Source organism: Heterobasidion irregulare (assembly GCF_000320585.1).
Source record: "Heterobasidion irregulare TC 32-1 unplaced genomic scaffold scaffold_03, whole genome shotgun sequence".
In the NCBI taxonomy this organism is placed as follows: domain Eukaryota; kingdom Fungi; phylum Basidiomycota; class Agaricomycetes; order Russulales; family Bondarzewiaceae; genus Heterobasidion; species Heterobasidion irregulare.
Genome location: NW_009258199.1, coordinates 1,947,523 through 1,973,432, shown reverse-complemented (window position 1 = coordinate 1,973,432; position 25,910 = coordinate 1,947,523). Strand labels below are relative to the sequence as shown.

The following is a 25,910-nucleotide window of genomic DNA, read 5'->3' as shown; positions in this document are numbered from 1 at the left end:
CGTGGACGACGAGAACGACGTGTATGACGTGTGTGCAAACGTGAAAAACGTTCTCCGGGCCCTCATTTCCGCTAGATCAAACTCCTGCGAGTCGACTGCTGGCCGGGATTTGATCACGACCGGGGATGGCGTGGTAAGCACTGCTTCTGAGCGTGAACGTCGAGGCGAAAGGTCCAGCGATTGCCTCTGCATAAGTGATCGTGTGGGAGACGTCCCTTCCGTGATGCCGAGCGAATTGAATGACTTGTATGGACGCAGGCCCGCGCCCGTGGGCGTGTGCGTGATATACTCGTGCGCTGGCGGCAGTGGAAAGCTGATGAGAGACAACGACTTTCGTTCTATTCCCGAGTCAGGCCTCGCCGGTAGGTCTGACTCCATCTCATGCCCATCGTCGCTCGGCGTCTCATCCTCCTCTGGAATGTCCTCCAATTCGTCCCTCATCAATAGATCCAACCATCCCGCGCGTGACATGTCGTCATCCAGCCCGTCCGTCAAGCGAAGGGTATATCCCAGCCCACTACGACTGAACGAACCCTCGTCCAGCAGTGGTTCACTCGAACGTCGCTCTCGACTCTCAACTTCCAAAATCTCCCTCTGCTGACCGACTTCCTGGATGGACATCGAAGATCTGGATGCATTTGAACCCATGGCACTAAACCGACTTCCATGATTCGACACGCCCGCGGTCGACCGGCTCCATGACATGCCCCTGCACACGAAGTCCATAGACATCGTCGACATGGCGCGCGACCAGCCACGGGACTTTTCCGTTTTCCTCGGATTGCATGGAAACTTGATCGGGGCACAGGCAAGTAACGCAGACTGTGCGGACAGAGCGGCAATCGTGGTGAAAGGGTCCATTCTCCCCTTGTGACGCTGTGCTGGTCGGCCTTTCGAGAGTTTCTTCTGTAGTAACAACGCTCGTGGGGCTGTGGGGAGTAGACGCTTGACTGGAGGATTCCGACGGCGTGCGCGATAGAGGATAGTTAGGAAGATGCTGATCATGAGAATGAAGATACCGATGATGATAAATAGAAACGGAAGAATGAATGCAAGTTGACTGTACCAAGTAGAAGCAGAGGAAGTAGAAGAGGCGGAAGCAGAGATAAAGGTAGAGACAGAGGCCAATGTGGAAGAGGTAGAGGCAATTGATAGTGAGGCGGCACCAGTGCTCCCTGGAGCCGGTGCCATGCGTCGTGGGTGTGAGCTATTTGAGCGAAGAGGGAGGAAGAGCACTACCCTCCAGAGGAGTATATATGGACATTTCCAGAGGCACTACCATTGCTGACCATCATTGAAACCCGATGACAGGAAGGGAAGAGTCGAGGAACGGATGCGCAGGCATTGCAACCAAGAAGTTAGACAAGCAGTTCCCACTCAGCCCCTGAGTGCAAAAGCTGCGGCCCCTGCCAGATGGTAGTGTGTTGTGGTGAGCTGTTGCCACTGATTGGGAAGAAGCATCATATCGCCCGAAAATTAACGGCGTGACGGATCGGTGAGAGTGCGAATGAGACAAGGCTATTTCAAATTTGGCGCCCACCGCGGATTTTGCAGGCGCATCCGTGATTACAACCTCATACATGTCGGTCGATTTCCAAGTTATCTTAATCCCAGGGTATGGTTGACTGCGAGTCGAATGGGAGTGAGAGCCAGTCATTCAGGCTATTTCTCTAGAACTCATGCTAACTTCGTCTTGTAGATTTGCAGATGGTGGCTGTGAGCTTCCGGAGGAGTGTTGGGGCCGTGAATGTTGTGTCAACTACGATCAATGGAAGTCAGAACAGCAAGACGAAAAAAAAAACGGCACGAGCTTGAGACAGACATGGCGGAGGAAGAAGAAGCATACCTCGAAGAAGCGTTGCTGATCCCAATGCTTGGTCACGTAATCCAGGTTTTCACGAGGCATGAACCATTCCAGAAACATAAAGAACAGACAATCAACGATGAGTATGATGGTGAATATTGGCCCGGCAACGCGTCCAAGTGAGAGCGTTCTAATATACAGATTCATCATTAGCAATGCTGAGGAGATTGAAATGCCATAGAATGGAATGTGATATGCACCGCTCAATCCTCTCCCAAAGTTCATACGGTTTCGAGCTCATGACTCTCTCGTATACGATTTCGGTGCGCTGGGCGACTTGGGTCCAATCATAGAAGTCTTTGATGCGTTCATGAGCAAGGTGTGGGTCATGTTCACCTCTCGACACGATGCGAATGGCTTTGGTCATAGCTCGTAAGACATCTGAGCGAATTCAGTCAGAAAGGGATAGGGATGAAGGTGTCAGTAAGCCGCACCATCCTCAGTAGGATTTGCAAAAGAAATCATGTCATCTGGTAATATTTCAGGGACGCCGCCCACCCTGGTTGAAACTACGTACAGGCCTGCACAAGCTGCCTCGACGATGGCAATCCCGAAAGACTCTGTGAGGGATGTATTGAGAAAAATGGAACCCTGGATGAGAACCTGGCCAAGCAAACATCTGTTTCACGGATGGATGAGATTCTGACAGGTACTCACATTCCGAACATCACGATGCTGCACTGAACCAAGGAGTTCAATCCGGTCCTGGAGCATGTGCTTTTCTCTCATTTGAAGGAGATCGATGAGCTTGGGGCCATCGCCACCTACAGCGAAGACAATGACGCTGGGAAAAATCACGAGAGGAAATGCAGCTTACCGACCAGGAATCTAACGTTTGGGAAAGCGGCACAAATGCGCGGTGCGGTTGCTACGAGCAGATCAATGCCTTTTCGGTATGCCAGGCGGGAAACGACGACGATGGTAACTAGTTTGGAGTTAGTCTCTACGTGTATTGGATCATCGCTGTTTTCCGTACTTGTCTCGGACACCGGGCGTTCGGCAGCAGGCTTGAACTGGCTGGCGACAATTGCATTAGGTATAACGTACACTTTGTTCCACTCTTGCTTGGGAATTTTAGCTCTCAGCACCGTATTCTCTCGTCTTGAAAGAGCGCACAGTTATAGATGAGTTGCAATTCAAAAGATAAAGGTGTATTACCCGGTGTGAGAAACGCATATAGCGGCATCAACGTTCTTCATCATAGCCTCTAGTAACTTATTTGTCAGTATGCTGGCTGCATCAGCAAAGCCGAACAAGCTATGATCTGTGAACACGGTGCGCGCGCCCAATAAGTGAGCATGAAGGATGCCTTCGTGAGCAAGCGAGGATAGGCTCGCATGTCCGTGGATGAGAGTTATGTGCTCCCGGAGGATGATTGTGCGGAGATAAGGAAGAAACGTGAGGAAATTAGGAAGAGTCGCAGAGGAGACGAGGGTGGGGAAGGGGATGTAATACACTTTGAGAGATGGCAGCAGCCAGCGGATTCCCACACGGTCCGGAGGATGACTATGGGTTATCACAACGACCTGAAGATTAGATGAGCACCGTCAAAGACAAGAACGGAAAGCAGACACATGCCTTGTGACCTCTGCGTATGAGGTTGGCGCTAAGCATGTATATGTGGTTCTCTACACCGCCGACGTTGGGGTGGAAGAAGTCACATATCATTCTGGCGGTGGGTGAGGTCAGAAGGAAATGAGAGAGAGGGACCCGCCGACGCACGCAATGGCCATCGGTTCCATTCTGGCAAGTGTTGCCCGGTGAGTTAGCAGCGAGCGGTAAGAAGGCCGGAACGGGATCATAAGTGGCATACGTAATCAACGAGGTTACGGGAGCGTCGGTGGCCACAAAACGCTCACCACCAGATGGGCATCCTGCGCATCTCTCCCCTCGACCATGAACACCCTCCTGGACAAGTACGGTCGTCTTGGTGTTGACGTTGCCTCTGCTGCTACTTCTGTTGGGTTTGCCGCAGCTAAAGCGGGCACCAGGCTCGGCGTGAGCACCTTTCTTCTCTTGCTTTCCGAATTTCACATGTATTCGTTGTGAATGACCGCGACGCCATCGTCTTACAGTTTGGCATTACCAGAGGCATTGCATGCTCTGCTGCTGGGATCACTGGCTCGGCCCTCGACTTTGCTTTTGGTGGGAGACTTGGGACAAGCGTCGCATTCGGTAGTGCGGTCGCGTCCGCCATCACGGCTGTGGAACAGCTCGCGCTCCTTCCAATCATTCTAGGCGAGAGTCTTACTTCGGCATCCATCGTCGCGGCATACGGATCTATCAACACCCTTACCGTCATCTTTCCCGGCAGTGACGAGACGTCATTTTCGCTCGGCTCTTTCATCACGCTTGTACGCCGGGAGTGGAATGATCCGGTGCTTGGGGAGCACTTGCCAGAAGAGAGGTACAGCGTGACCGAGGTTGCAAAAGCTCTAGTTGCTTGGGGTGCACTACAGGGCGTCACGCATGACTGGCAGGTGAAGAAATGGATGAAGCATCTCCGAGAGATGCCTTTCCACGACGAATCAGACGCGGATAGGCCGCGCAAACGAACGGAATCGCGTATCAGCATCACCGCAGATGTCGTCTTTCCAGGGAATAAAGGTCAGATCATCACGGCGGATATCACAGAGATCGACGTCGACACACTACAGCTGCCAAAGCCCAAGTCGAAGGCACGTTCGAAGGCCCCGGTGATGAAGCCCCTACGAACACCTAACAAAGAACTCAAGCATACTCTGCGGCGCTTGTCCAAGATGGTACTCGCGGGGTATGGTGGCGCTTCTCTCCTTTTCTTCGGCGTATCCCCAAATCCAGATCATTCATCCTCATCTGTACCTGAAGGAGCCCCCTCTGCATTTCCGAGTGGGGAGGAGGTTGCTCTCTCTCAGGCCATTGACGCATCCGAAGCAGAAGCTGCGAAAATATCGGCTGGCCCGACAAAGGCTGGTGCGCTAGGAATAGCCAATGTCAAAGTGCCTGTCACTTATTCCTGGTGGGATGTTCTACTTGGGCGACACGATCGCGACATATTCATGGGTTCTGCCACTGCTCCAGGCGAGTCACACTCTCGACCCCTCACAGCTGTCGTCGGCGACGAACACCGCATGCCCCGCTTTTGGGTCTTGACGGATCACTCCCGACGGCAAATCGTCCTCGTTTTCCGTGGGACGATGTCTCTAAATGAGATTGCCGTGGACTTGACATGCGAACCGGAGGAATTCGAACCCGCTAGCACGACAGACTTTGAACCAGAGGAAGAGCACCTTGCGGCAAGGGAGCAAGAAGGGGAAGGAATGCCTGGCGGCCTGCCCTTCCCTACCGTAGATTTGCAAATGCCGAAATCTACCTCGCGCTCGACGTGGAGCAGGATGAGGACAACCTCGTTCATGTCAGTTGCGAGCTTCGCCGCAACCGGTTCGCCGACATATTATGTGCATGGAGGCATGCTCCGGATGGCCAGGGCCATGGGGGAAAGGGGCAAGCCTGTGCATGTTGCCGTACGTGATGCATTGCGGAAGAATAAGGGTTTTGGTAAGCTCTTGGTTTCCTATCGTGCTCAAGGAGCGAGGCGTCTACCGCTTACTGATCTGCGATGCAGAGCTTGTAATGTGTGGACACAGTCTCGGGTCTGGTGTTGCAGCACTTTTAGGATTGGTAATCGATAGCATCTTCGCATTATGCCTTGCGCTGATCTTCATCTCGATCTCAGATGTGGGCGGACCCAAAGACCTGCTTGACTGTTCGATCGAGTGGCCTTCCCGTGGGTAGGCGAGTATCCGTGTATTGTTTTGCGCCACCGTATGTTTCCTTTGTAGAAATTTGACCTTCCGCTATTTACTAATGAATTGATCAAGGTGCCTCACTGACCCGCATCTCGGTGCTCTTGCAGCCAACCTCATCACATCATTTGTCTACTCACACGATGTAGTATCACGACTCTCACTTGGCTCGATACGAGACATGAATCGCGCCGCAGTATGGCTATGCAATGCAAACGCGCATGTCAACGGAAAAGGAGGCGGTCAAGAGGGCTACTCGGCTGTCACAAAAAGGGCGCTCAAGTGGAAAACGGGTTTCGGAAGCGCAGAGGATCCAGTTTGGGTGAGTACTATCTATGTCCGCATTGCGGTTGTGTTCATCAAATCTTCGGGATAGTTCCTGGCGACTCGCAAGACGCTCGAGGCGAATATGACGATGGCGAACATGTACCCGCCAGGGCGTATCTTGTGGGCTGTTCGTGACGAGGATCTCGAAAATGCAGTTCCTCCCGGTGGAGACGCGAAGTACAGTGCGGCTTACGCTCCGCCGAATCACATTAAAGACCGGTTGCGTCTATTTGAAGTGCTAGATGTTGAGAAGGTCTTCTCTCAGATTGTGTTTGCTCGCGATATGCTCAGGTACGTCTTGTTTTTGTCTTGTGAGGTCTGTCCACTAACGATCGTTGAATAGTTCACATTTACCACATCAGTATGACAAAGTGTTAGAAGCGCTCCTGTAGACCTTTCCGATGTGTTGTATAACTGACTCGAGGAGAGAACGCACTTCTACTATAATACCCTATGGACGGACATTTGTGCTCACGAGGGGACCCCTTGTTATATCTTGGATAGCTGTACTACGATTGTAATACCGTACAATACCATTCTTACATACCAAATCGGATCTTGTGTTACAGAAAGGAGGCGTGCGAGGAAGGCCAAGATCGAGAGAAAATCAAGATTGAGAGAAAAGCAAAGAGACAGAGGAAGGACATGTCTGACATATCCAGCAAGTCAATCCTGTTCTGTCTGGTCGCGCGGACGATACTTGATTCCTCGGCTCTCCAACTCCGCTTCCACGTCTTCAGGTATCCGACCTTTGACACGTACAGCGTATATCCCTCGTACATATTTTGCTATGGAGAACGGTCAAAATTGGTGGCCACGAAGCAAAGGCAAAACGTGAACGCACATGTTCGCTGCCATCTTGCTACCCAGCTCGTCTCGGGATCAATCACGGCGATGATGCCATCGTAGTACGTTGTCGTGCAGACCTGGATGCGATCCGGCGAGCCTTTCATCTGTGCCATGGTGGGGAGGGTCGCACTCGTCAGTCGGATGTGGGACTGTTAGCGACGCACCTGCATAAGCTCTTCACAATTCGGACACCCATTCCGCCGGAAGTCGAGGGGTGTTTGGACAATTGAGCAAAGGAGGCACGCACGCAACTGGCGAGCGCGTGCTTGCGGGGGAATTGAAGCGGTGGGGGCCATGAACGTTTCCAGTCGTATGCATGTCAGCTGCCGGCAGAAAGTTGTTTGTTAAAGCCAAATAGTCACGCTCAGTCGTCCAATTTGGTGACTGAGTTTTGACTAGCAAAGTCATTCAAAAGTCATGTGCGAGATCCATTGGTCTTTGTCATCCTTGGCAATTCCTTGGTGCCGAATCTCAGTCACCAAATTGGACAATTGTCCGAAAATAGTCAAATTTGACCGTTACACGACTATCACTTGAATTTCCGTTTTTACTGAGAGTCACGCGTGTCACACCGTTAGCAACAAAAACATTGCGTGAAAGTCGCGAAGCGACGGGTCGGAAAGTAGCAATAGCGCTGTGGTACGCGTGTGAAATTGGGTTGCCTGTTGATCACGTTGACTCTGGCGCCTTCGAGTGCGTGAAACCTCGTGAACTTACCATCCTCATGATTCTGCAATGCAGAGAGTGTCCTTACCATTACATCCAGAGCTCAAGTCTCCTTCTGACGAGCACTTCACACCGGACCCTCACAGCGACAAATCATCTTCCCGCTGGTTGGCCAGTGACGTCTTGCCCTCAGAATGGGATATACTCCTCTTTTCAACGTCATTAAAGCTTTTGTTGTTCCCCGCCTAGTGGGTCTTTCCGGTTTCCCTTTTGTCCTTGATGATTGTCGCTTACCTTCTCGGTACTGTAAAACTCTAGTAGGTCCACAGATTTTGAAGTACATCGAAATTGGCTGGCCATCACACACTCCTTGCCGCTTTCAAAATGGTACTATGACGTGAGTCTCTGGCCTAAACTCTGTGTGCTTGATTCTCATATGGACTCCTCAGACAACCTCAGAATGGAGTGAGCTCAACCCCTCTACTAATTTCAAGGACTGATTCCTCAATCTCATTCACAAACAGCGCTAGATTACCCTCCGTTCTTCGCCTACTTCGAGAAGATACTCTCCATACCTGCCTCCTTTATCGATACCCGCATAGTGGACCTAGACAATCTTGGTTACAGCGCATGGTCGGTCATCGTATACCAAAGAACGACTGTCATTTTGACGGAATTGGTGATGGGGGTTGTCCTTTTGAGGTATCGACACACTTTACTCGTTTCATATCGTGGTTCTCATCTATCTTCTGTCCAGATTCGTCCGCAGTGCCATTGACCCCAGCACTCAACGTATCATCTCCGCATCATTATTCCTTCATCCAGGATTTCTCATTATAGATCACATCCACTTTCAATACAATGGGTTCTTGTTCGGAATCTTACTCGCTTCTATTCTCATGGCCCGTGATGTGAGTCTTTCCTTGTCTCGAGTGAACATTTTGTGGCAAAGAATTAAAGACGTCGATTGCTAGGGCCATAAATTAACAAGTGGCTTCTTCTTTGCTGTCCTCCTCAATTTCAAGCACATCTATATGTACCTCGCAGTACGTGTCTAGATCTTATCAAATACCACAATATCTCACCACCAAAAAGCCCGCATACTTTGTCTACTTGTTGCGGACATTTTGTATGTCACAGCAAGGACGAATCATCCCTACACGATTCCTTTCCCTCGCAAATACAGTTATACTTGTCTTCGTTGCTTCTCTGGGCCCGTTCTTGATCATGGGCCAGCTTCCGCAGCTATTGTCTAGGCTCTTCCCTTTCACTCGAGGCCTGAATCATGCATACTGGGCGCCCAATGCGTGGGCTTTATTAACTGCAGCCGACCGAGTTCTCTTGCAGTGTATGCATTCTTTTACTTGGCCATTATATTGCATTTACATATTTTCTTCAGATGCAATTCGATTCGGAGATCATGTAACGGTCAATACTTCGGGTATTGCCTCAACATCAAGAGGTTTAGTCGGAGACACAGTGTTTGCTGTACTGCCCAACGTCAAACCAATCCATACCTTCATAACTACCGTGGCTTTTCAATCAGTCGGTCCAGCCTTCTTGGGCACATCTACAGCCTGATTCAGTTTTGGATCATCAGATTTTCCTGATCAAACTTTGGCGTACACCGACGTACAAATCATTTCTGACGGCACTCACGCTCTGTGGCTACACGTCGTTCATGTTTGGCTGGCATGTGCACGAGAAGGCCATTTTACTGGTTCTCGTACCATTAAGGTGCATACGTCTTTTGCGACTTTATAGACGACGCAATTCAAATCTTCTCAAGTTTGCTAGCTACAGAGAACCATTATTTCTTCCGGACGTTTGTCATTGCTAGTGTGGCTGGTATATTTTCACTCTTTCCCTTAATCTTCACACCTGCAGGTAGGCTCTTGGTTCGCCTCACAAAATTACGCCCTCACTCTAGTTATCATCTAGAGCAAGCTCTAGAGATCGTGTATTCGGTTCTGTGGGCCATCGCGACCTTCATTCCTCTGCACAGACGCATCTACGAGTGAGTGAGACCTGCATGGTTTTGGTGTCATTTCATTGACAGTACATCAGATTTCCTCGATCAATGACGGCGGTGATCATCAACACTCTCGAGGTGATATATCTGGCGGGTTTCCCGATCTTGCAAACGTTTGTTCTACTGTTTCCTCTTGCGACGCGAAAACCGTCGGGATCGCATGAGGGCGTGGACGGGGGGAAGACACTAGAGTTCCTACCATTGATGGTGACAAGTATCTACTGCGCTATAGGCCTCGTCTGGGCATATATCCGGCTTTCTGCACTGTATCTTACCCAAAAATGATCTACCTGAAAGCTGCCACATGTGAATGGAAAGTTTGTTTCGAATCCTGTAGCAACATAATAACAAGAGACATACAGTCTGCCACAAAGTTACTTTTTGGCTATATGGACGACTATCGAATGTGTGAGATTGTCACAAGGTGCAAGTAAGCGTGTTCGCCTACCGTCTTCATCTTCTAATATGTGGTCCAAGCCGACTTTTTGTCCTCTTGAATGCTTTGCGCTGGAGCCCCAGACAACAGCACTATAAAATTTCAGCGTCGTCATGCCCAAATCATTGTGATCGGGATACGACTCACTATTTCATTTGTTTTGCGATTTCTTTATGAATGGAGCTGCAGAAGTCCTCGACCGAGCTTTTACCTTTTCTTAGGACCACGGGCGTGTTGTAGTCCGGAGCCAGACCTCGAGGCTTAGTGTAGACGCGCACGAGATCGAGGGCTTCCCACATTCTTTCAATAAGCTCGTCGACGTTTAGCCACTCAGAAGACGATACCGGGACACTGTTCGGAATCTTGTAGAGGAGGTCGAGTTCTTCTATTGAGATGGCGTCGATCTGTGCAGTTATGAAGTAAATCACAAGAAATAGTTCGATTGCGGATCGGCCAAACCTTGTTCAAAACCTAAGACAAGTGCATCAGTGAAGAGGCGTTACACACGTAGAAACACACTTACATAGAGGGCTGGAATATAGACTCTGACGTTCCTGTATTAATCCACGTCCACTACAATGGAATCGGTCTTACCTGTTACCCTCGATAACGTCTACTAGGTCGTCCGCGGTCGCGTTCGGCTGTCGGATGGCGATGTCTGCATTGTTGATTTTGTATTCGCTGAGTATGGCCTTGATCTCATCATGGTCGATACTCGTTAATGGGACAGTGTTCGTGATGGCGATGCCTCCCTTTTCCTTTCGTCGGACGAGAATAGCTGGAGGTTTTTTGTTGAGACGGATCCCAAACCCTTCAAGTTCACCTTCTATGATTTTCTTATCTCCCAATGGTTTGAGAACGTCCAGGACGATGAAAATGAGATTGCATGTGCGGGCAACTAGAGAGAGTAGATGTGAGTCGCTCCGACACAGACAGCCGTTCTGAAATGTCCATACCAGCAATGACTAAGATATAGATTGAATTAATGATCGAAGAAAAGATGAGCAGAATATATATACCTTGTCGACCTCTCCCTCGACCATCATTCGCACCCTCGATGATACCAGCTGTGATGCGCACGTTAGTATAGTATTAACAGACGGCGTAGTAACTTGGAATGGACTTGCGAAGATCAAGGATTTGTATTGGTGCACCATGCACCTTAACCGTCCCAGGTACAGTCGTAAGGGTTGTGAAGTCTATTGCGGACACTTCCGAGTGGGTACCAGTGAGCTTTGACATCAAGGTTGACTAGCGCGCGATCAAATGGGCGAATATTAGAGAGGGGCTGCGTTTCTTACTTTCCCTACGGATGGGAATCCCACAAATCCCACTGATGCTATGCCGGTTCTTGCGACATCAAATCCTACGCCTCCTCCTCCTCCTCCTCCTCCTTGTGGTGTAATAAGTTCCCGGCGAAGTTTCGCAAGCTTAGCTTTGAGTTGGCCTAGATGGTAACTCGTCGCCTTGTTTTTCTGGGCTATACCGGATATTCATAGACGCCACGATGCATGGTGTGAGACGAGAACATACTTTTAGCCTGGACGATGAAGGTGAGCATGAGCACAAAGACAAAAGACGAGTAGAGTGTCTACCATCTCATCTTCGACTTCCTGACGATGAACAAACGATCAGATCCCTTACCAGTCAGAGTTCCTAGAGCGAAAATTCACCTTGATCTTCTGTACGGTCGTCATTGTTGCAGGTTCGATATAATGACTTGAGGATGGTGGTGGGCGGTTTCGAGAATATCCAGAGTCCGAAAAAGGAAGTGAACCAAGCAACAATAAATTAATAAAGTGTAGTTGTTCGCATCTCAGATTCTCAACGTTTCCCTCTCTCCTTGATACTGTCTCCAACGTCGGCCTGCAGCAAAAGAGGCAGAGACCTTTCCCTCCTCTCCCTCTCGTTCTCCCCCTTCCGTTGACTATCGACTCTCTTTAGCCCACCGTCGCTCTCTGCTCCCATTTCCTATGCGACTGGCAGGCCAAGTCGCTGGAATCGCTACACCGTCTACAGACGACATATCCCGCTCTTTTGGTGCACAACAATTCGTATAGTCGACCCATCTTGTTGAAGAAAGATGTGTGGAGGCCCCGCATGGAAACGAGAGATCGTTCAGGATCATAAAGTGCGCCTTGTTCACTGCTGCTGTGTGTTGTGATGGCCGGTTGACATGGTCAAAGTTCGACTTCGTCGATACCCGCGAGTTCACTGACAATGGATTTGGGATGCGCATGAAGTATGTGTTCAATCCCTTCTGACACCTAATATTGTTCTACGTCTCGCCTTCGGGGTACATTCGTGACCGTTGCCACGGATTGTCTACAGCCAATTGTCTATCACCGGTGGCCTTTGCTCGAAATCATGATTTTCGCCAGCTCTAGAAATTCATCTCTCTCGCATTCATAAATCACAACATTTACTGCTGGGATTTATCTGACGCCATTGTAGATACCTTTGGCTCTACATCATCGTTCTCAAATCATTCCTCGTCTATATCTCCGATATCTTCACTGCCATCACCATGTTGACAACCTCGTCATGGTCCAACCAAATTTTTAACAACTGCCCTGCTACGGAAGACAACGGATGTGTTTTTATTCCATTCAACGTCGGCAAGTGGTTATTCGTTGGTTGTATCATCTTTTCTTTCCTCTTGGTACGTTGTGTTTATTTCATCCTATCTCGAATCGTACGTCATGCGTGCTCCCTTTTGCAGCTTGCATATGAGGCTCGTAAGGCAAAGAAAATCATCGCTAGTCGTGACATATCATACGCGTTCACCAATGTCATGGCTAATCACTATTATTCGCTCAGTACGTTCCTCTTTTCTTTGTAGTTTACAGGCAATTCACGTTGTTTATAGGGTCATATGATCACTTCTGTTTCTTCGATCACATCTCCCAGTCTACCAAGAAGAAGGATGACTTTGCGTTCTTTGTCTTCTTTACTTTCAAAAGTAAGTCTTTGCTTCAGCTTCGTGCCATCATTGCTTATATTTCTGGGGTACAGGTTGGAAGAGATTGCTCCTCGCCGATGGTCCCCGTCAGGCTATCAACGCTCTCACTCTCTATGCCATTTACCTTGCCAAGAGAGATGACGGCGCTTGGTACGACGTCGGAAAGTATTTTGCAGGCAACACCTTGATCACGACTGCCCTTACCATCTCCACCCTGTTCACCACCCTTGTATTTGCCGGCTCCTTGTTACTTCTCATCATCGCAGGCATCTGCTATATTCCCCTTCTTTGCTACATACAGGGGAACTTGAAGGTATCTTAATCAATCTCCTAGCACATACATACGCTGACACATTATATGGTTTGTAATATCTAGGAGTATGTCTGTCATAAGGTTGATAAGGTAACTCTTTTCAATGTTCGTACGGTAGTGTATGTCTGACCATCTTGACACTAGCGTATCGCCGAGATCATCAAGCGCCGTAACAAGCAACGCCTGGCGAAAGCTGCAGCCCTTGCTAGGAAAGAGGCTGCAGGAGACTACTCTCATTTGAAGAACAAGAAGGGTGAATTAGTCCATAAGCCACTTCCTCAACCGACACTCCCGAACATATCCCTCGATGACGATGTGGATGACCGTTCTTCCATCCGTACTCGTGGGCCGCCTCCTAGCGTCTATACTAACGCGACGGGGACCGATCAATTCTACGCCTCCGACTACAAGGGTGCCATCGACTATCCTCCCATGCCTGCCTATAATCAGCCATACTCCAACAGTCAAGATCCCAACGCTTACGCATATTACAACGCGTCTGCTCCTAACGTCCACGAGGACTCGCTATACGAAGATGAATACGGTAGCCAGGCCCATCTTGCAGTAACCGCCGCACCGTATGCATATCAGCATGACTCGGTGCTTGAGAATCCACATAGCGCGGGCCTGGTGCACGATCCGTACGACGTGTATTCTGGTAACGCAGGAGATCATCACGCAGGAGATCATTACACCTCGCAGCAGCAGCCTTACCCATACTCGCAGCACCCCGCGGATCCTACAGGGCTGGCTTACGATGATGCCTCACAGGATTACCCTAGTCCAACATCTGGCGGTCCTCCTCCTCGGACAATCTCGTCGAATTTGTATGCCCAGCAGAACCCTTACGATCATCGTATTCCTACGCCAGAGAATGGGAGGTATGGTTACCAGCCTGGTGGGCATGGAGAGGGAGGCGGTTATGCAGTGTAAGAGTTTGGTCTGTTTTGTTCGAGGTTCCCTTGCTATCTCCACCGTCTCAGTTGCCACTTTCTTGTCTGCGTCACCTGCGAACGTTTCGATAGGCCTTCACCACCTGGTTGTGATTGGATTGACATATTCCCTGCGTTATTGTTTATATCTTCGGCGACTTATTGTATTCGTTACTGAATCGTGAGATTCTCTATGTATATTGTTGTGAGTCTGGGAAAACTTTGTGATATCAGACTGGAGTATAACAAACCAGTAGTAACCCCCCAGGCCCCATAGGATGCGAATAAGCGTTACAGTAACGTGTAGAGGCAGGCGACCTGAAAACTGATCAAACGACGAGTCTTCCGAGAGCTTTCAAGCTCCGATTTCCACCTTTCTACTACGACGGTACTGGGCGTGTGTCCGCCCGCTTTCGCACAGGATTGAGCATTGATTGCTCACCGAAATATTCGCTATATTGGCGAAGCAATGAAATGAAGGCTAAAGTTTGTGGTCAGCACTCTGTCAATTAATCAATTTCGGCAGTGAATGGCGGTGAATGCTATTCGTAACTGTGGCATGCCTGCTAGTAGCAATTTGTCTGGTCAATCTGATCCTTTTGTGGAGCACTCGCCCTCGCATCGCCCACTTGAGGCAGATTGATATATCTCAATGATCTGTTACAGGTCGGGCAGACTTTGAACCGTTCAAGGTTTTGCGATATACCATCTCCTGACACCGGAGGGAGAGACGTCACTAGGTCATGTGTCGGACAGCGTTGCTATAAAGCGGCTGTAGAAGCTATTAGCAAGGTGAGAGTGGCCTTCAGTGACAGCGCATTCGTCCACGCCGTCAATCGGCTGGTCTAAAACGGGGGTGGCATGTGGGGTCGTGTGGGGCAGTATAACGTTACCGCCGCCACCCCAGAAGGGTGTCGGTACTCCACTTCCCACATAGGTATCTCCTTGGTACTGTCGAAAAGTCAAGCGCTAGCCCCATCGCTCCGGTATCCCGCAAGTCCAGCGGTTATAAGGTGCAGAGCACCAGATAAGCTTTCCTTTGCGTCATCCTTTTTCGACGCAGTGACTACTCGACTTCGAACATCAAGAATTCACTGTTCACGCACTTCTATCGCGATGTCTTCTGAAACCAAAAATCCTGATACCGACCATGTGGATCGCAAATACGAGGACGGGCGTGTCACAACGCCTTCAGACTTTGATCAAGAGGTGGCCTCTCATGCACCGCTCCTCCGTGGCCGCAAATTGACCGCTGCTCTTGCATTTGTTGCCGGCACAGGCTTCACTTTATTTGGGTATGTGATCTAGCAGAACTTCGGCCTGGTCTTTGAAGGGTGCTCACGCAATGCACTAGTTATGACCAGGGCGTGATGTCTGCGCTACTGACGGCATCTCAATGGGAGAAAGTGTTCCCTCAGACTGTTGCTTCTGGAGGGCATTCAAATCATGCTACCCTTCAAAGTTTTGTTGTAGCGATCTACGTATGTGACACCTAATTCTTCCTACATCGTCATCATTAAACCGTGATCAAAAGGAAATCGGATGCTTGTTAGGAGCCCTATCAAATCTATGGGTCGGCGACCGTCTGGGTAGGCGGAAGACAATCGTCCTCGGCGGTATCATCATGATTATTGGTGCTATCTTGCAAGCAACATCTTTCAGCTATGCTCAGATGGTCGTTGCCCGGATTGTCACCGGCCTTGGCAACGGTCTCAATGTACGTCCTCAATCGTGTGAATTCTGCCGGACCACATTCATGATAATTAATCTGGTAGACGTCGACCGTGCCCGCATATCATGCAGAGTGTTCGTCTGCAGTGAAACGTGGAAGTTTTATCATGATTGAAGGGAGTTTGATTACTTTTGGTATCATGCTTTCGTGCGTTCCCCATCTTCTCAGTGTGCCTCTACTATTGATCGAGCGCTACCAATTGATAGATATGTAAGTAGTAGTCGACCTCGCCAATCATCATCTGATTCGAGCTTTCGCCTATAGTGGATAGATTTTGGTCTGTACGTACCTTGTCCTTTCCGTGAAGTTTGTCATACAATGACTTACAGATGTGGGTAGTTTTTGGGTGAATGGCTCTTCTGCACAGTGGAGGGTGCCGATCGCTCTACAAATCGTCTTCGCTCTTATCATGATTGGAGCAATTATGTTTGTGAGTATCACCTTCTCGTATAGTACTGCCCGAACTCACATCGTCATCAAGCTGCCAGAATCTCCACGCTGGCTTGTCAAGCATGGGCACGATGCGGAAGCCATCGCTGTTATCGCTGCCTTAGACAACAAACCCTTCACCAATCATGAAGTACAGCAACTATACCACGGCATCCGTGATGCACTCCTGATAGAAGGACAATCAGATATCGATGGTGAGGCTAATCTAAGCGAACTTTTCACGGGTGGTCTCAGCCAGAATTTTCGACGTGCTTCTCTTGGTGTTATTGTTCAATGCTTCCAGCAAATCACTGGCATCAACTTGATCACATACTACGCCGTTAGCATCTATCCGTGTCTGTCCCCAGCAGGAATACCTATTGATTGTTCGTTGCCGTCTAGACATTGTTGTTTGAACGCCTGGGTCTTGACGACGTTAAATCGCGCATCATTGCAGCCTGCAATGGAACAGAATACTTCTTTGCCAGTCTCATCGCCATCGGATTGATTGAACGAGTCGGCAGGCGAAAGCTTATGTTATCGACGGCGTTCGGTCAATGCATTACCATGGTCCTCTTGGCTATCTTGGGAAGCATTGACAATTCTGCCTCGCGGATCATTTCTACGGCACTACTTTTCGTTTTCAACACATTTTTCGCCATCGGCTGGCTGGGCATGACTTGGCTTTATGTGAGTTTTCACTTGAATCTCTGGGTCAAACTTGTGTTTGAGCTCATCTTTTTTTCATAGCCCGCTGAGATAGTGGGAATCCGAATTCGGGCACCTGCAAATGCACTTTCTACTGCCTCAAATTGGATCTTCAATTTCATGGTAGTGATGGTGACTGGTCCTTCCTTCCAAAACATAAACTGGGGGACATACATCGGTCAGTACCACCCAGATCTACAGATCTTTATGTTGATATGCCATCCTGCGTCCTAGTTTTTGCGTCATTGAACGCGTTCATCATCCCAGTTGTATATTTCTTCTTTCCGGAAACGGCTGGCCGGTCACTTGAAGGTGGATGAATCCCTAAACTCGTTTCTCCCTCGCTGATGAGATCGTGCAGATATGGACGTCATCTTCGCCATTGCTCACCGCGAAAATGTCTCGCCGGTCGCAGTATCCCTTCGCCAAGATCTACCCAGTGCAGGTTCTCTAGAGGCAGATGAAATTATGGGTATCAAGCCGAAGCAGAACGTACACAAGGACGAGAAGCCAAAGAATAACCACCAACAGCCTGCATAAACAGTTTGCATAGACATATGCACTAATGAATGCTATGTTGCTCGTGGGTTCATGCAGCGTAGTAATAGTGTATCTACTTCAGTCGCTGGATCTGTGAAAACTTTGTCAGAATATGATGCATGGTATATTCAGCATCCATCCCGCCGCACTGTTACTCTCGCGCGCCTTCGACGTTCTCGCTCTAGTTCTGCCTGTTTAACTCGCCAAGCAGGTCCTTGAATTTTTTTATTGACTGTGCTTAATGGTCGACGAAGGGGACCGCGACGATCCCATGGCCAAATAATGAACGCTAACTTGGAGTCAATCAAAGCCAATGGGACCTAGTAATACCAGATGCGATCAATGAATTACTCGAAAGAACGCAATAGATGATATTACAGGTCCAAAATGATTGCTATCTTCTGTATGAAATGACTCATCACCTTCTACCCAGACATGACCTTGAGGAATGACGACCTCTTTATCGGGGTATGGAGGGAGAGTCTTCACCTGAACAGTATGATTTAGCGACTGAATGCGGTAGGTCAGGCGACAGTAACATCACTTACGATGTCACCTGGTAGCGCGATGATCCTTTTCACCAGCAACTGTCCAAGCGCATAGGGTGATCTAATAGGAGCAAGCGGGGATAAACAGGGTGAACTGCTGGGTTGATACACGTACCTAAGAGCCACAACATCCTCTCGTTCATAGCGATGTAAAGTGCCAACCGATAGTCGGTCGAATATAACCAGGTCCCTCCACTGCGATTCATCTGGATTAAGCGTGGGCTGCCTGACAACGGTGTTGAGTAAATGGACTCAGGACATTTTCCAGCGAATTGTCATTGACGAACCTGCATGCTACGACCTGTGACAAGCTTCATAGTGTATCCATATTTTGTGAAGACGATGCCAGTCGGAAGCCAAAAGAGAATGGTTTGTGACCATTTCAAGGCGGGATTGCTTGTTGAATGATTACTCCACGATTGTCGCACCCTGTGGAAACATATTCGAAATAAACGCATAACTGGGGTGAAATGCAAGAGTCAATCTGCGTTAGTTGAACGGAATAGGTACAGGACATAAGACCTGTCCAAAGTCACGATTTGACGTCCGATCAGAGTCCGAACTCTGATCTGGCCTCTCAAACTGACCTTGATATATCCGCAATCACGGTACTAAAACAACAAAGTCTCCGCTATCGTCAGGTACTTGGCATGAATGTCTCCCTTGATCACCTCCACTGTATTTCCATAGGACAGAGTATTTGGTTCTAAATTGTAAAAGTGATGCAAAATACATAGTGGCGCACTCCGATGCCAATGGTGAGATAGTGTACATATCATAGCTAAGTGACAGATCTAGAAGAAACAATGGCAAGGACGAGTGCTACGCAGACAGGGAGGAGCAGAGATAACGAATCAAATGTGACAGTCCGATACAGTGAACAATATTGATATTAGAAATCCTCATCCACGGTGCTGGAAAGACGTGTCAGCGCATCGTACGACTGGGCTATTAAAACCCACTCACAAAGATTTGTCGTTTGAAGGCGCAGAAGTAGAGGTCGCCGTGACACCGGCCTTCGAGTAATCCGATACCCGCTTCTCAAAGAAGTTGGTCTTCCCCTGCAAGGAGATCATGTCCATAAAGTCGAAGGGGTTTGTCGCGTTGTAGTGCTTTTCGCCACCGAGGGCAATGAGCAGACGATCTGCAACAAACTCGATGTACTGGCACATGAGCTTGGCATTCATGCCAATCAGCCCTACAGGAAGGGCATCTACAACAATGAATTAGCATCAAATGCTACAGTAGCGATCAGCGTGTGCTCACCTGTCAAGAACTCCTGCTCGATAACAACGGCCTCGGCGACAATGTGGAGGACGGTGTCAGGATGCGGACGCCTCTTGAGATGGCTGAACAACAAGCATGCGAAGTCGGTATGCATTCCCTCGTCACGACTGATGAGTTCGTTGGAGAAGGTGAGTCCAGGCATGAGGCCACGCTTCTTCAACCAGAAGATTGAGGCGAAAGAACCGGAGAAGAAAATGCCCTCCACAGCGGCGAAGGCGACTAATCGCTCAGCAAATGTGGAGCGACGATCGGAGATCCAGCGTAGTGCCCAGTCCGCCTTCCTTTTGACACAGGGAATGGTCTCAACAGCATCAAAAAGGTACTCGCGTTGCTTAGGGTCCTTGATGTAAGTATCGATAAGAAGGGAGTAGGTCTCGCTGTGGATATTTTCCATCATAATTTGGAACCCGTAGAAGCAACGCGCCTCAGCCGCCTGAACCTCGTTCGAGAAGCGCTCAACAAGGTTCTCGTTGACGATACCATCAGAGGCAGCAAAAAACGCGAGGACATGCGAGACAAAGTGACGCTCATTGTCGTTAAGGCGGTTATTCCAGTCGTGGAGATCTTTTGACAGGTCCATTTCTTCGGCGGTCCAGAAAGACGCTTCAGCTTTCTTGTACATTTGCCAGATCTAGGACGCATCAAACCCCGTCAAGACTAAGTCAACTCCGAGCGTAAGGTACACAGTGCACTGACCTCATGATATTGAATGGGGAAAAGAACAAAACGACGTTTCGATTCGATGAGAAGGGGCTCCATGTCTAGTTCCAATGTTAAACGCTGAGGTCAGGTGTATAGCAGCAAGACTTAGAACTCACTTTCTGGAAGGTCCACCTCACCAATAAACCGCTTTCGGAACTCTTCAACGTCCTCAGTCTCGGCCGAGTCTTCAACGGAATCCGGGGAGTGTGACCGACGGGCATCATCAAGGACAGGCTTCTGTACTAACGAAGACTTGACTGGTGACTCCAGAGAGAATGCTTGCAGGGCAGCAGCCGCCTAGCAAGAAGATGAGCGAAATTGAACAGCCACCGAACAGTTGTTAACACACCTTCTTACTGGGAGAAGGCTGAGGAGAAGGGATGCGGGTAGGGGTTGTGGGACGAATGAGAGAAGCCATCGAGATAGATGATGTCGATGAAGTTGATGAAGATGGAGGATGACCGGTAGTGGAAAAGCAAGAGAGAAGGTTGGGCTGGGCGCCTTTTAAAGGATGTTGAAGCCTTTACGCGTGTTTGCAAATTAAACAAAATCGAGCCACGCGTTGTTGTGCCCTGTTGACGCGTCCATCAATAATGTTTCCTAATTTGTCGATGTGGCAACAGTGAGTAAATTTAGCAAGGGCACAAGCCTCTGGAGTCACAACAAGCCACATAGAACGAGTTACAACGAGCCACATAGAACGAGCCATCACAAGCCACCCAATATTCCTCGAGAAGGTCTCAAAAGATGATTGACAATGATCGACATGATGTGACATCGCTTGCTAAAGTACATATTCCATTCATTCGTAATCTTCACAATTTGGTCGCTAACATTCTATACTTACACGTAGGACGTGGACGACTTGTCTTTGAGAAACTCAAACTCGGCTTCGAGACCGAAACTGGACATTATTCACCCTCAGCCAATGGAATACCGTTCTCAGGACGAATTCGGTCTGCAGGAAGGTTTGTCAAGCAGGATAATCCTCTATTTCATATTGACCCCTTTCCTGCTCGACGCAGATGATCCAATGCTCATACCTTCAGGAAGACGCTTTGTCTTATTCCCAATACAATATAACGAAGTTTGTAATATATATTTCTGGACTCACTTTACTTATTCGTGACGCTGTTTTTCTTAGATTTGGCAGATGTACAAGAAAGCCCAGGCTTCGTTTTGGACGTCCGAAGAGATCGATATGTCCAAAGATATCTTCGACTGGAACAATAACCTGAATGATAACGAACGCCATTTCATATCATATGTCCTGGCATTTTTTGCCGCTTCCGACGGTATTGTCAACGAGAATCTGGTGGAGCGGTTTTCGAGCGAAGTACAAGCCGCTGAAGTCCGCTGTTTTTATGGATTCCAGATCATGATGGAAAACATTCACTCGGAAACATACTCTCTCCTCATCGATACCTACATTTCTGACTCTCAGCAGCGTGACTTCCTCTTCAATTCGATCGAGACTATACCATGCGTCAAGCAGAAGACCGAGTGGGCCCTCAGGTGGATCTCTGATCAACGATCGACGTTTGCCACGAGGTTGGTGGCGTTCGCAGCGGTAGAAGGGATCTTCTTCTCCGGATCTTTTGCTTCAATCTTCTGGCTGAAGAAACGAGGTCTCATGCCTGGTTTAACCTTTTCTAACGAACTGATTAGTCGGGACGAAGGGATGCACACAGATTTTGCCTGTCTCTTGTTCAGTCATCTTCAGAGACGGCCACATTCTGACACAGTTCTCAGTATCATAACCGAAGCTGTCAAGATAGAGCAAGGTTTCTTGACCGGTGCGTCCGTTATTTCCTTCAGCTTCAGTATCCAATAATCGATGTTACAGATGCTCTTCCTGTTGGACTCATCGGAATGAATGCCGCCCTGATGCGTCAATACATAGAATTTGTCGCTGATCGCCTGCTTGTCTCTCTTGGAAACTCCAAGCATTATAATTCCACCAATCCATTCGAATTCATGGAAATGATTTCCCTTCAGGGAAAGACCAACTTCTTTGAGAAACGGGTCTCCGATTATTCCAAAGCGCATGTAGCATCGACCCCAGAGAGACACAGCTCTCGAATATTGTGCGTGATGTTATCGTCTCCAAGCAGTATCGTACTGATCGTGCCCTAGCACACTGGACGAATATTTTTAAGTTTCTAACCACTTTTCCACCCTACGTATTACTATTATGCTCCCCACAGCTCACGGTGATCTTAAAATTTATTGAATACTTATTCTATACTATCTCATGACAGACTCGTACATAATGCCGCGATTCCATACGACTCTCATATCTTACTGCTCAAGAAGACCCACTAACATGTATGTGGGAGTCGGGAGAGTAGTAGCCAGTAACCCCTAACCCCACCGTAATAAGAAGTTTGAGCAGCCGTGCCAGTGCGCCACACATCAAAGGCCTTCAAAGCCCAACACTTCACGTTCTGCACTCTTAGAATCTAAATGGTCACAATCTCCCTGTGCATGTTTCTATATGTTATACTCATACTGGTTTCTTCAAAAGCTGCGTAGACAAGCTCGAGAACGTCGGCAATATGTCTACGCCAAATCTCTTGAGGCTCAGGAGCGGCAGACATACGAGCGCAAAAGGCAGCTAAAGGATGCCCTGGCGAATGGAAAGCAACTTCCTACCGAGCTCAGGAAGGAAGCCAAGAACTTGGGAAATGATCTAGGCTTTGACGAGGCTCAAACAGGTAAGCATCAGCAATAGTGCTAATTGCCATGACCGACTGAAAGAATGTACTTGTTCTTCGTGGTATTTAGACCCGGCTACACATGTTGACAGCGAGTACTCAAGGGCTGGTGTATCGGACCCAAAAATAGTAATCACCACTTCTCGAGATCCAAGCTCGAAGTTGTTACAGTTCGCGAAGGTACATAGCTTCACGTTGCTCGCAGATGAATGTGGCGCTGATATTACTGCAGGAAATGCGCCTCGTATTCCCGAATTCGCATCGTATAAATCGAGGAAACTATGTCGTGAAGGAGTTGGCAGATGCATGTCGGGCGAACGATGTTACGGATCTAATTGTTTTACATGAACACCGAGGTACACCAGGTGCGTTCTGTAGGACTAGCAGACTAAGATCACATAATTAATCATTCGTCCACCCCTCATAGATGCTATGATCGTCTCTCATTTTCCCCATGGCCCAACACTCTATTTCACACTTCATAATGTGAATTTACGACACGACATCGCGACGTACAAGTCATCTACTGTCTCTGAGCAGTACCCGCACTTGATCTTCGAGAATTTTAGTTCAAAGCTCGGGGAAAGAGTAAGAGATTGCTTGAAATTTCTCTTTCCTGTGCCAAAAGAAGACAGTAAGCGGGTAATGACTTTCTCGACCGAGAATGACTTCATCTCTTTCCGGTACGTTGCGTGTTGACCCTTCCCCACTTTATTTTTGTATCACTAAATATATATTTTAGCCACCACGTCTTCCTCAAGGTACCTCCGAAGCAAATTCAACTAGCAGAGGTAGGTCCCCGCTTCGAACTAAAACGTGCGCTATTTGTTGTAATTTGTTCTCTGCACATCACTGAATTTTGTTCCCCAGCGTATGAAATTCGGCAAGGGACCATCGAGCAGACGGAGGCCGAGCGGGAATGGGTGCTTTCACATTATTCTCGTACGGCGAAGAAGCGGAGCGTTCTCTCTGGTCCATATACCATGCCTTCACAGTCGCAGTCGGATCAGCCTGGAGAAGGAACGAAGAAACGCGTCCGACGATGAAAAGTTATCAAGCCTCTTTCTCAGCTTCCTCGCAATTTTCTCAGGAGAACATGCCACAAAAAGTACTTATGTTACTGCAACGCTACTGTATTATTGTCCTCTTGTACTGTCTGGCTGCAATAGCTATAACTTCGTCAACTTGAACCGTTGCGTTTGCAAATTGTCACCACTATATGGGCTCGGTTGACTTCTGGTCCTGAGTCAATCGACAGTCAATTTGGCGTCGAGAGCAGCAAACCCTTCGAAAAACGAGCTGAAAAGGTCGATCGCGTGTTGGACGTCTCGCGAACCCGCGGTTTCCCTGATTGAATGCATAGACAGCATAGCATTGCCCACATCAACTGTCCGCACACCAATCTTGGACAGCAATGGGCCAACGGTTGAACCGCATGCCCTGTAAAAGGTCAAGAATGACATGTACAACATAGAGAGGAAGAGTAAGAAGACTGACATATCGTTCCTGATTTCATACTCTTGTACCCTCCCGCCCTTCTGTTCGACAAGCTTCTTGATGATGAAGGCTCCAATAGCATCACTGGCATATCGTTGCTTTGCATTTGTCTTGATCACGATGCCACCGTTCATATATGGTTTGTGATTTTCTTCGTGTTTGTTGGGGTAATTGGGATTGATGGCATGGCCCATATCAGCCGAGATGAGGAAAGACTTGGCTATCGATTGAGCCAACTGCGAGGGCGACGGAGACAGACGCTCGAGCAGAGATGGGATGAGTGAGGATTCAGCGCCAGTACTAGAAACACTACCAATTTCTTCATGATTGAATAGCGCGATGCAGTTGACATTGCCTTCCAAGGTAGGGAAGGAGTTGCCAGAGACCACTCCGGAGAGTGCTTCAACAGCGCAGAAACTTGTACGAGTTCAGAACCGTGGTAAAGACGCAAGCGTGGAGGGACTCACGAAGAGACCAGGTTGTCTAATCTTGGACTGAATATAAATTCGTTGTTCAAGCCTCCGAGAACGGAAGGCTGAGTATCGTATAGTTGTCTAGAGAAGATGAAGTTAGAAGGATAACGTCGTGATTATAGGTGACTGTACAGACAGCTCAAAGTCATGTATGTCAGCGGGGTGGATCTGCAGCTCTCCAGCGATTGTATCCAAAAGCACAGAGTGGTGATTGGCTTGAATACTGGATGTTGACTCCAGCATTCCATCTTCTTTTGTAGCATCGTTGCTCTTGCGACCTTTGGGCGCATTCAATTGGGAGGACAAAAGACCTAGCACAGGTACAAATTCGGTCTCCTGGTTAAACTTGAAGGTGTCGTTGGCGGTTCTGTCCACTAATTGGAGATTTAATTGGGTCTACGAGGCTGTAGTTGCACACTCACAGTGAATGGCAAGAGTGGGAATGCGGAGAAGAGGGGCCTCGATTTTGACGAGTTTGGTTGTGTAGCCAGCGTTCTTGCCCGCAACGACGACACGACCAGCTAAAGAAAGGTCACGATCAAACCAAGAGTGCCAAATGCCTCCTCCGTAAGTCTCAACGCCGACTTGAAGGTACCCAGATGCGGTACGTTTTGAGACGGGGCGCACCTGACCACTACTAGTCAGACAGCTCTACTGGGGATGATCTAGATGACTGAATGCTTACACGAAGATTGGGGCTGTCAACATGCGTGGCAACAATGGATACTCCTGCACCAGCTTGCCATTTTTGTGGGATAGTGAAGGCGAGTAGTGCGCATTGATTTCTGTCAAATGATGCTATTGAGCACCTGGATATCAGATGATCGAAACATATGTGCTACCTCGTAAAATAGTATTTTCCACCAGGCTTTATTTCAGTCTCCCAATTATCCGCTTCTCTGACCTAACCTTGCGGAGATCGATAAGTGACTTCAAGAGTAGCCCAGGCTGATGTACCTTATGAAACCCCGCTGTTTCCAAGCGCACTATAGCATTATGTATGGCATGAAAAGGAGTAGGCGACGCATTGACGAAGTTCAGAAATTTAGTTGCGGCTTCTGGGGCGGACGGATAGAGCATCATGTCTACAGGCTCGACGGACGTGAGCGAA

At 48.6% G+C, this 25,910-nt stretch overlaps 13 protein-coding genes across 13 annotated transcripts; 6 read left to right on the top strand and 7 right to left on the bottom strand.

Moving 5' to 3' along the window:
• Nucleotides 1–426: 426 nt before the first annotated feature.
• Nucleotides 427–1,212, bottom strand: HETIRDRAFT_146884 (uncharacterized protein; the record flags this gene model as incomplete). The annotated part of the gene is made up of 1 exon (XM_009545785.1): nucleotides 427–1,212. A coding segment is annotated over exon 1 (765 nt), but the record flags the coding sequence as incomplete, so codon positions are not given.
• A 445-nt stretch (nucleotides 1,213–1,657) lies between these two features.
• On the bottom strand, nucleotides 1,658–3,606 carry HETIRDRAFT_416100 (glycosyltransferase family 4 protein; the record flags this gene model as incomplete). The annotated part of the gene is made up of 9 exons (XM_009545784.1): nucleotides 1,658–1,759; nucleotides 1,847–1,994; nucleotides 2,065–2,245; nucleotides 2,299–2,467; nucleotides 2,522–2,628; nucleotides 2,682–2,965; nucleotides 3,023–3,390; nucleotides 3,437–3,533; nucleotides 3,587–3,606. The coding sequence occupies 9 exons, from the start codon at nucleotides 3,604–3,606 to the stop codon at nucleotides 1,658–1,660; spliced, it is 1,476 nt and encodes a 491-aa protein (XP_009544079.1).
• A 142-nt stretch (nucleotides 3,607–3,748) lies between these two features.
• On the top strand, nucleotides 3,749–6,545 carry HETIRDRAFT_381918 (uncharacterized protein). The gene is made up of 7 exons (XM_009545783.1): nucleotides 3,749–3,862; nucleotides 3,940–5,401; nucleotides 5,469–5,524; nucleotides 5,580–5,668; nucleotides 5,725–5,971; nucleotides 6,026–6,267; nucleotides 6,320–6,545. Exons 1-7 carry the CDS (start codon nucleotides 3,761–3,763, stop codon nucleotides 6,366–6,368), a joined length of 2,247 nt encoding a protein of 748 aa, XP_009544078.1. The 5' UTR covers nucleotides 3,749–3,760; the 3' UTR covers nucleotides 6,369–6,545.
• A 97-nt stretch (nucleotides 6,546–6,642) lies between these two features.
• On the bottom strand, nucleotides 6,643–7,121 carry HETIRDRAFT_123985 (uncharacterized protein; the record flags this gene model as incomplete). Its single annotated transcript, XM_009545782.1, has 3 exons — nucleotides 6,643–6,764; nucleotides 6,821–6,929; nucleotides 6,990–7,121. 3 exons carry the CDS (start codon nucleotides 7,119–7,121, stop codon nucleotides 6,643–6,645), a joined length of 363 nt encoding a protein of 120 aa, XP_009544077.1.
• Nucleotides 7,122–7,560: 439 nt separating this feature from the next.
• Nucleotides 7,561–9,808, top strand: HETIRDRAFT_311929 (glycosyltransferase family 57 protein; the record flags this gene model as incomplete). The annotated part of the gene is made up of 12 exons (XM_009545781.1): nucleotides 7,561–7,739; nucleotides 7,810–7,888; nucleotides 7,941–7,956; nucleotides 8,016–8,193; nucleotides 8,249–8,402; nucleotides 8,466–8,537; nucleotides 8,587–8,839; nucleotides 8,891–9,036; nucleotides 9,092–9,228; nucleotides 9,281–9,378; nucleotides 9,433–9,508; nucleotides 9,559–9,808. The coding sequence occupies 12 exons, from the start codon at nucleotides 7,561–7,563 to the stop codon at nucleotides 9,806–9,808; spliced, it is 1,638 nt and encodes a 545-aa protein (XP_009544076.1).
• Nucleotides 9,507–11,679, bottom strand: HETIRDRAFT_146881 (uncharacterized protein). Its single transcript, XM_009545780.1, has 14 exons — nucleotides 11,633–11,679; nucleotides 11,555–11,572; nucleotides 11,493–11,499; nucleotides 11,261–11,439; nucleotides 11,087–11,210; nucleotides 10,979–11,026; nucleotides 10,916–10,924; nucleotides 10,554–10,857; nucleotides 10,483–10,504; nucleotides 10,419–10,430; nucleotides 10,107–10,363; nucleotides 9,972–10,051; nucleotides 9,884–9,920; nucleotides 9,507–9,820 (listed from the first exon to the last, which is right to left on the bottom strand). Exons 1-13 carry the CDS (start codon nucleotides 11,654–11,656, stop codon nucleotides 9,898–9,900), a joined length of 1,107 nt encoding a protein of 368 aa, XP_009544075.1. The 5' UTR covers nucleotides 11,657–11,679; the 3' UTR covers nucleotides 9,507–9,820; nucleotides 9,884–9,897.
• A 363-nt stretch (nucleotides 11,680–12,042) lies between these two features.
• Nucleotides 12,043–13,894, top strand: HETIRDRAFT_237589 (uncharacterized protein; the record flags this gene model as incomplete). The annotated part of the gene is made up of 8 exons (XM_009545779.1): nucleotides 12,043–12,090; nucleotides 12,146–12,201; nucleotides 12,414–12,621; nucleotides 12,682–12,778; nucleotides 12,829–12,921; nucleotides 12,975–13,234; nucleotides 13,298–13,324; nucleotides 13,379–13,894. Coding segments are annotated over 8 exons (1,305 nt in total), but the record flags the coding sequence as incomplete, so codon positions are not given.
• Nucleotides 13,895–15,282: 1,388 nt separating this feature from the next.
• On the top strand, nucleotides 15,283–17,355 carry HETIRDRAFT_48594 (MFS sugar transporter; the record flags this gene model as incomplete). Its single annotated transcript, XM_009544949.1, has 10 exons — nucleotides 15,283–15,461; nucleotides 15,521–15,647; nucleotides 15,701–15,883; nucleotides 15,942–16,049; nucleotides 16,163–16,179; nucleotides 16,238–16,328; nucleotides 16,380–16,667; nucleotides 16,730–17,017; nucleotides 17,078–17,213; nucleotides 17,270–17,355. 10 exons carry the CDS (start codon nucleotides 15,283–15,285, stop codon nucleotides 17,353–17,355), a joined length of 1,503 nt encoding a protein of 500 aa, XP_009543244.1.
• A 559-nt stretch (nucleotides 17,356–17,914) lies between these two features.
• HETIRDRAFT_46649 (serine protease 26A) lies at nucleotides 17,915–18,581 on the bottom strand (the record flags this gene model as incomplete). The annotated part of the gene is made up of 4 exons (XM_009544887.1): nucleotides 17,915–18,064; nucleotides 18,124–18,184; nucleotides 18,239–18,345; nucleotides 18,411–18,581. 4 exons carry the CDS (start codon nucleotides 18,579–18,581, stop codon nucleotides 17,915–17,917), a joined length of 489 nt encoding a protein of 162 aa, XP_009543182.1.
• A 189-nt stretch (nucleotides 18,582–18,770) lies between these two features.
• Nucleotides 18,771–20,578, bottom strand: HETIRDRAFT_458167 (uncharacterized protein). The gene is made up of 6 exons (XM_009545778.1): nucleotides 20,462–20,578; nucleotides 20,229–20,409; nucleotides 20,107–20,171; nucleotides 19,390–20,041; nucleotides 19,090–19,336; nucleotides 18,771–19,037 (listed from the first exon to the last, which is right to left on the bottom strand). The coding sequence occupies exons 1-6, from the start codon at nucleotides 20,528–20,530 to the stop codon at nucleotides 19,016–19,018; spliced, it is 1,236 nt and encodes a 411-aa protein (XP_009544073.1). The 5' UTR covers nucleotides 20,531–20,578; the 3' UTR covers nucleotides 18,771–19,015.
• A 567-nt stretch (nucleotides 20,579–21,145) lies between these two features.
• Nucleotides 21,146–22,437, top strand: HETIRDRAFT_123979 (uncharacterized protein; the record flags this gene model as incomplete). The annotated part of the gene is made up of 4 exons (XM_009545777.1): nucleotides 21,146–21,199; nucleotides 21,257–21,908; nucleotides 21,959–22,199; nucleotides 22,374–22,437. The coding sequence occupies 4 exons, from the start codon at nucleotides 21,146–21,148 to the stop codon at nucleotides 22,435–22,437; spliced, it is 1,011 nt and encodes a 336-aa protein (XP_009544072.1).
• Nucleotides 22,438–22,609: 172 nt separating this feature from the next.
• On the top strand, nucleotides 22,610–23,875 carry HETIRDRAFT_313499 (uncharacterized protein; the record flags this gene model as incomplete). Its single annotated transcript, XM_009545776.1, has 6 exons — nucleotides 22,610–22,829; nucleotides 22,900–23,009; nucleotides 23,062–23,194; nucleotides 23,257–23,512; nucleotides 23,572–23,645; nucleotides 23,700–23,875. The coding sequence occupies 6 exons, from the start codon at nucleotides 22,610–22,612 to the stop codon at nucleotides 23,873–23,875; spliced, it is 969 nt and encodes a 322-aa protein (XP_009544071.1).
• HETIRDRAFT_63112 (Metallo peptidase M18) lies at nucleotides 23,876–25,879 on the bottom strand (the record flags this gene model as incomplete). Its single annotated transcript, XM_009544990.1, has 8 exons — nucleotides 23,876–24,269; nucleotides 24,327–24,743; nucleotides 24,794–24,880; nucleotides 24,936–25,173; nucleotides 25,222–25,426; nucleotides 25,485–25,584; nucleotides 25,642–25,703; nucleotides 25,757–25,879. 8 exons carry the CDS (start codon nucleotides 25,877–25,879, stop codon nucleotides 24,077–24,079), a joined length of 1,425 nt encoding a protein of 474 aa, XP_009543285.1. The 3' UTR covers nucleotides 23,876–24,076.
• Nucleotides 25,880–25,910: the final 31 nt, after the last annotated feature.

What these genes read in the sequence shown, in the direction of transcription:
- HETIRDRAFT_381918 (XM_009545783.1), top strand. Translation starts at nt 3,761, where the DNA reads ATGAACACCCTCCTGGACAAGTACGGTCGTCTTGGTGTTGACGTTGCC. An exon ending in GCGGAAGAATAAGGGTTTTG is followed by an intron (nt 5,402 to 5,468) that starts GTAAGCTCTTGG and finishes TCTGCGATGCAG; the next exon opens with AGCTTGTAATGTGTGGACAC. An exon ending in GCGCAGAGGATCCAGTTTGG is followed by an intron (nt 5,972 to 6,025) that starts GTGAGTACTATC and finishes TCTTCGGGATAG; the next exon opens with TTCCTGGCGACTCGCAAGAC.
- HETIRDRAFT_146881 (XM_009545780.1), bottom strand. Translation starts at nt 11,656, where the DNA reads ATGACGACCGTACAGAAGATCAAG. An exon ending in GACGTTATCGAGGGTAACAG is followed by an intron (nt 10,505 to 10,553) that starts GTAAGACCGATT and finishes CAGGAACGTCAG; the next exon opens with AGTCTATATTCCAGCCCTCT. An exon ending in CATATTAGAAGATGAAGACG is followed by an intron (nt 9,921 to 9,971) that starts GTAGGCGAACAC and finishes CACATTCGATAG; the next exon opens with TCGTCCATATAGCCAAAAAG.
- HETIRDRAFT_458167 (XM_009545778.1), bottom strand. Translation starts at nt 20,530, where the DNA reads ATGGCTTCTCTCATTCGTCCCACAACCCCTACCCGCATCCCTTCTCCT. An exon ending in AGCCTTCTCCCAGTAAGAAG is followed by an intron (nt 20,410 to 20,461) that starts GTGTGTTAACAA and finishes TCTTCTTGCTAG; the next exon opens with GCGGCTGCTGCCCTGCAAGC. An exon ending in TGAGGTGGACCTTCCAGAAA is followed by an intron (nt 20,172 to 20,228) that starts GTGAGTTCTAAG and finishes CATTGGAACTAG; the next exon opens with ACATGGAGCCCCTTCTCATC.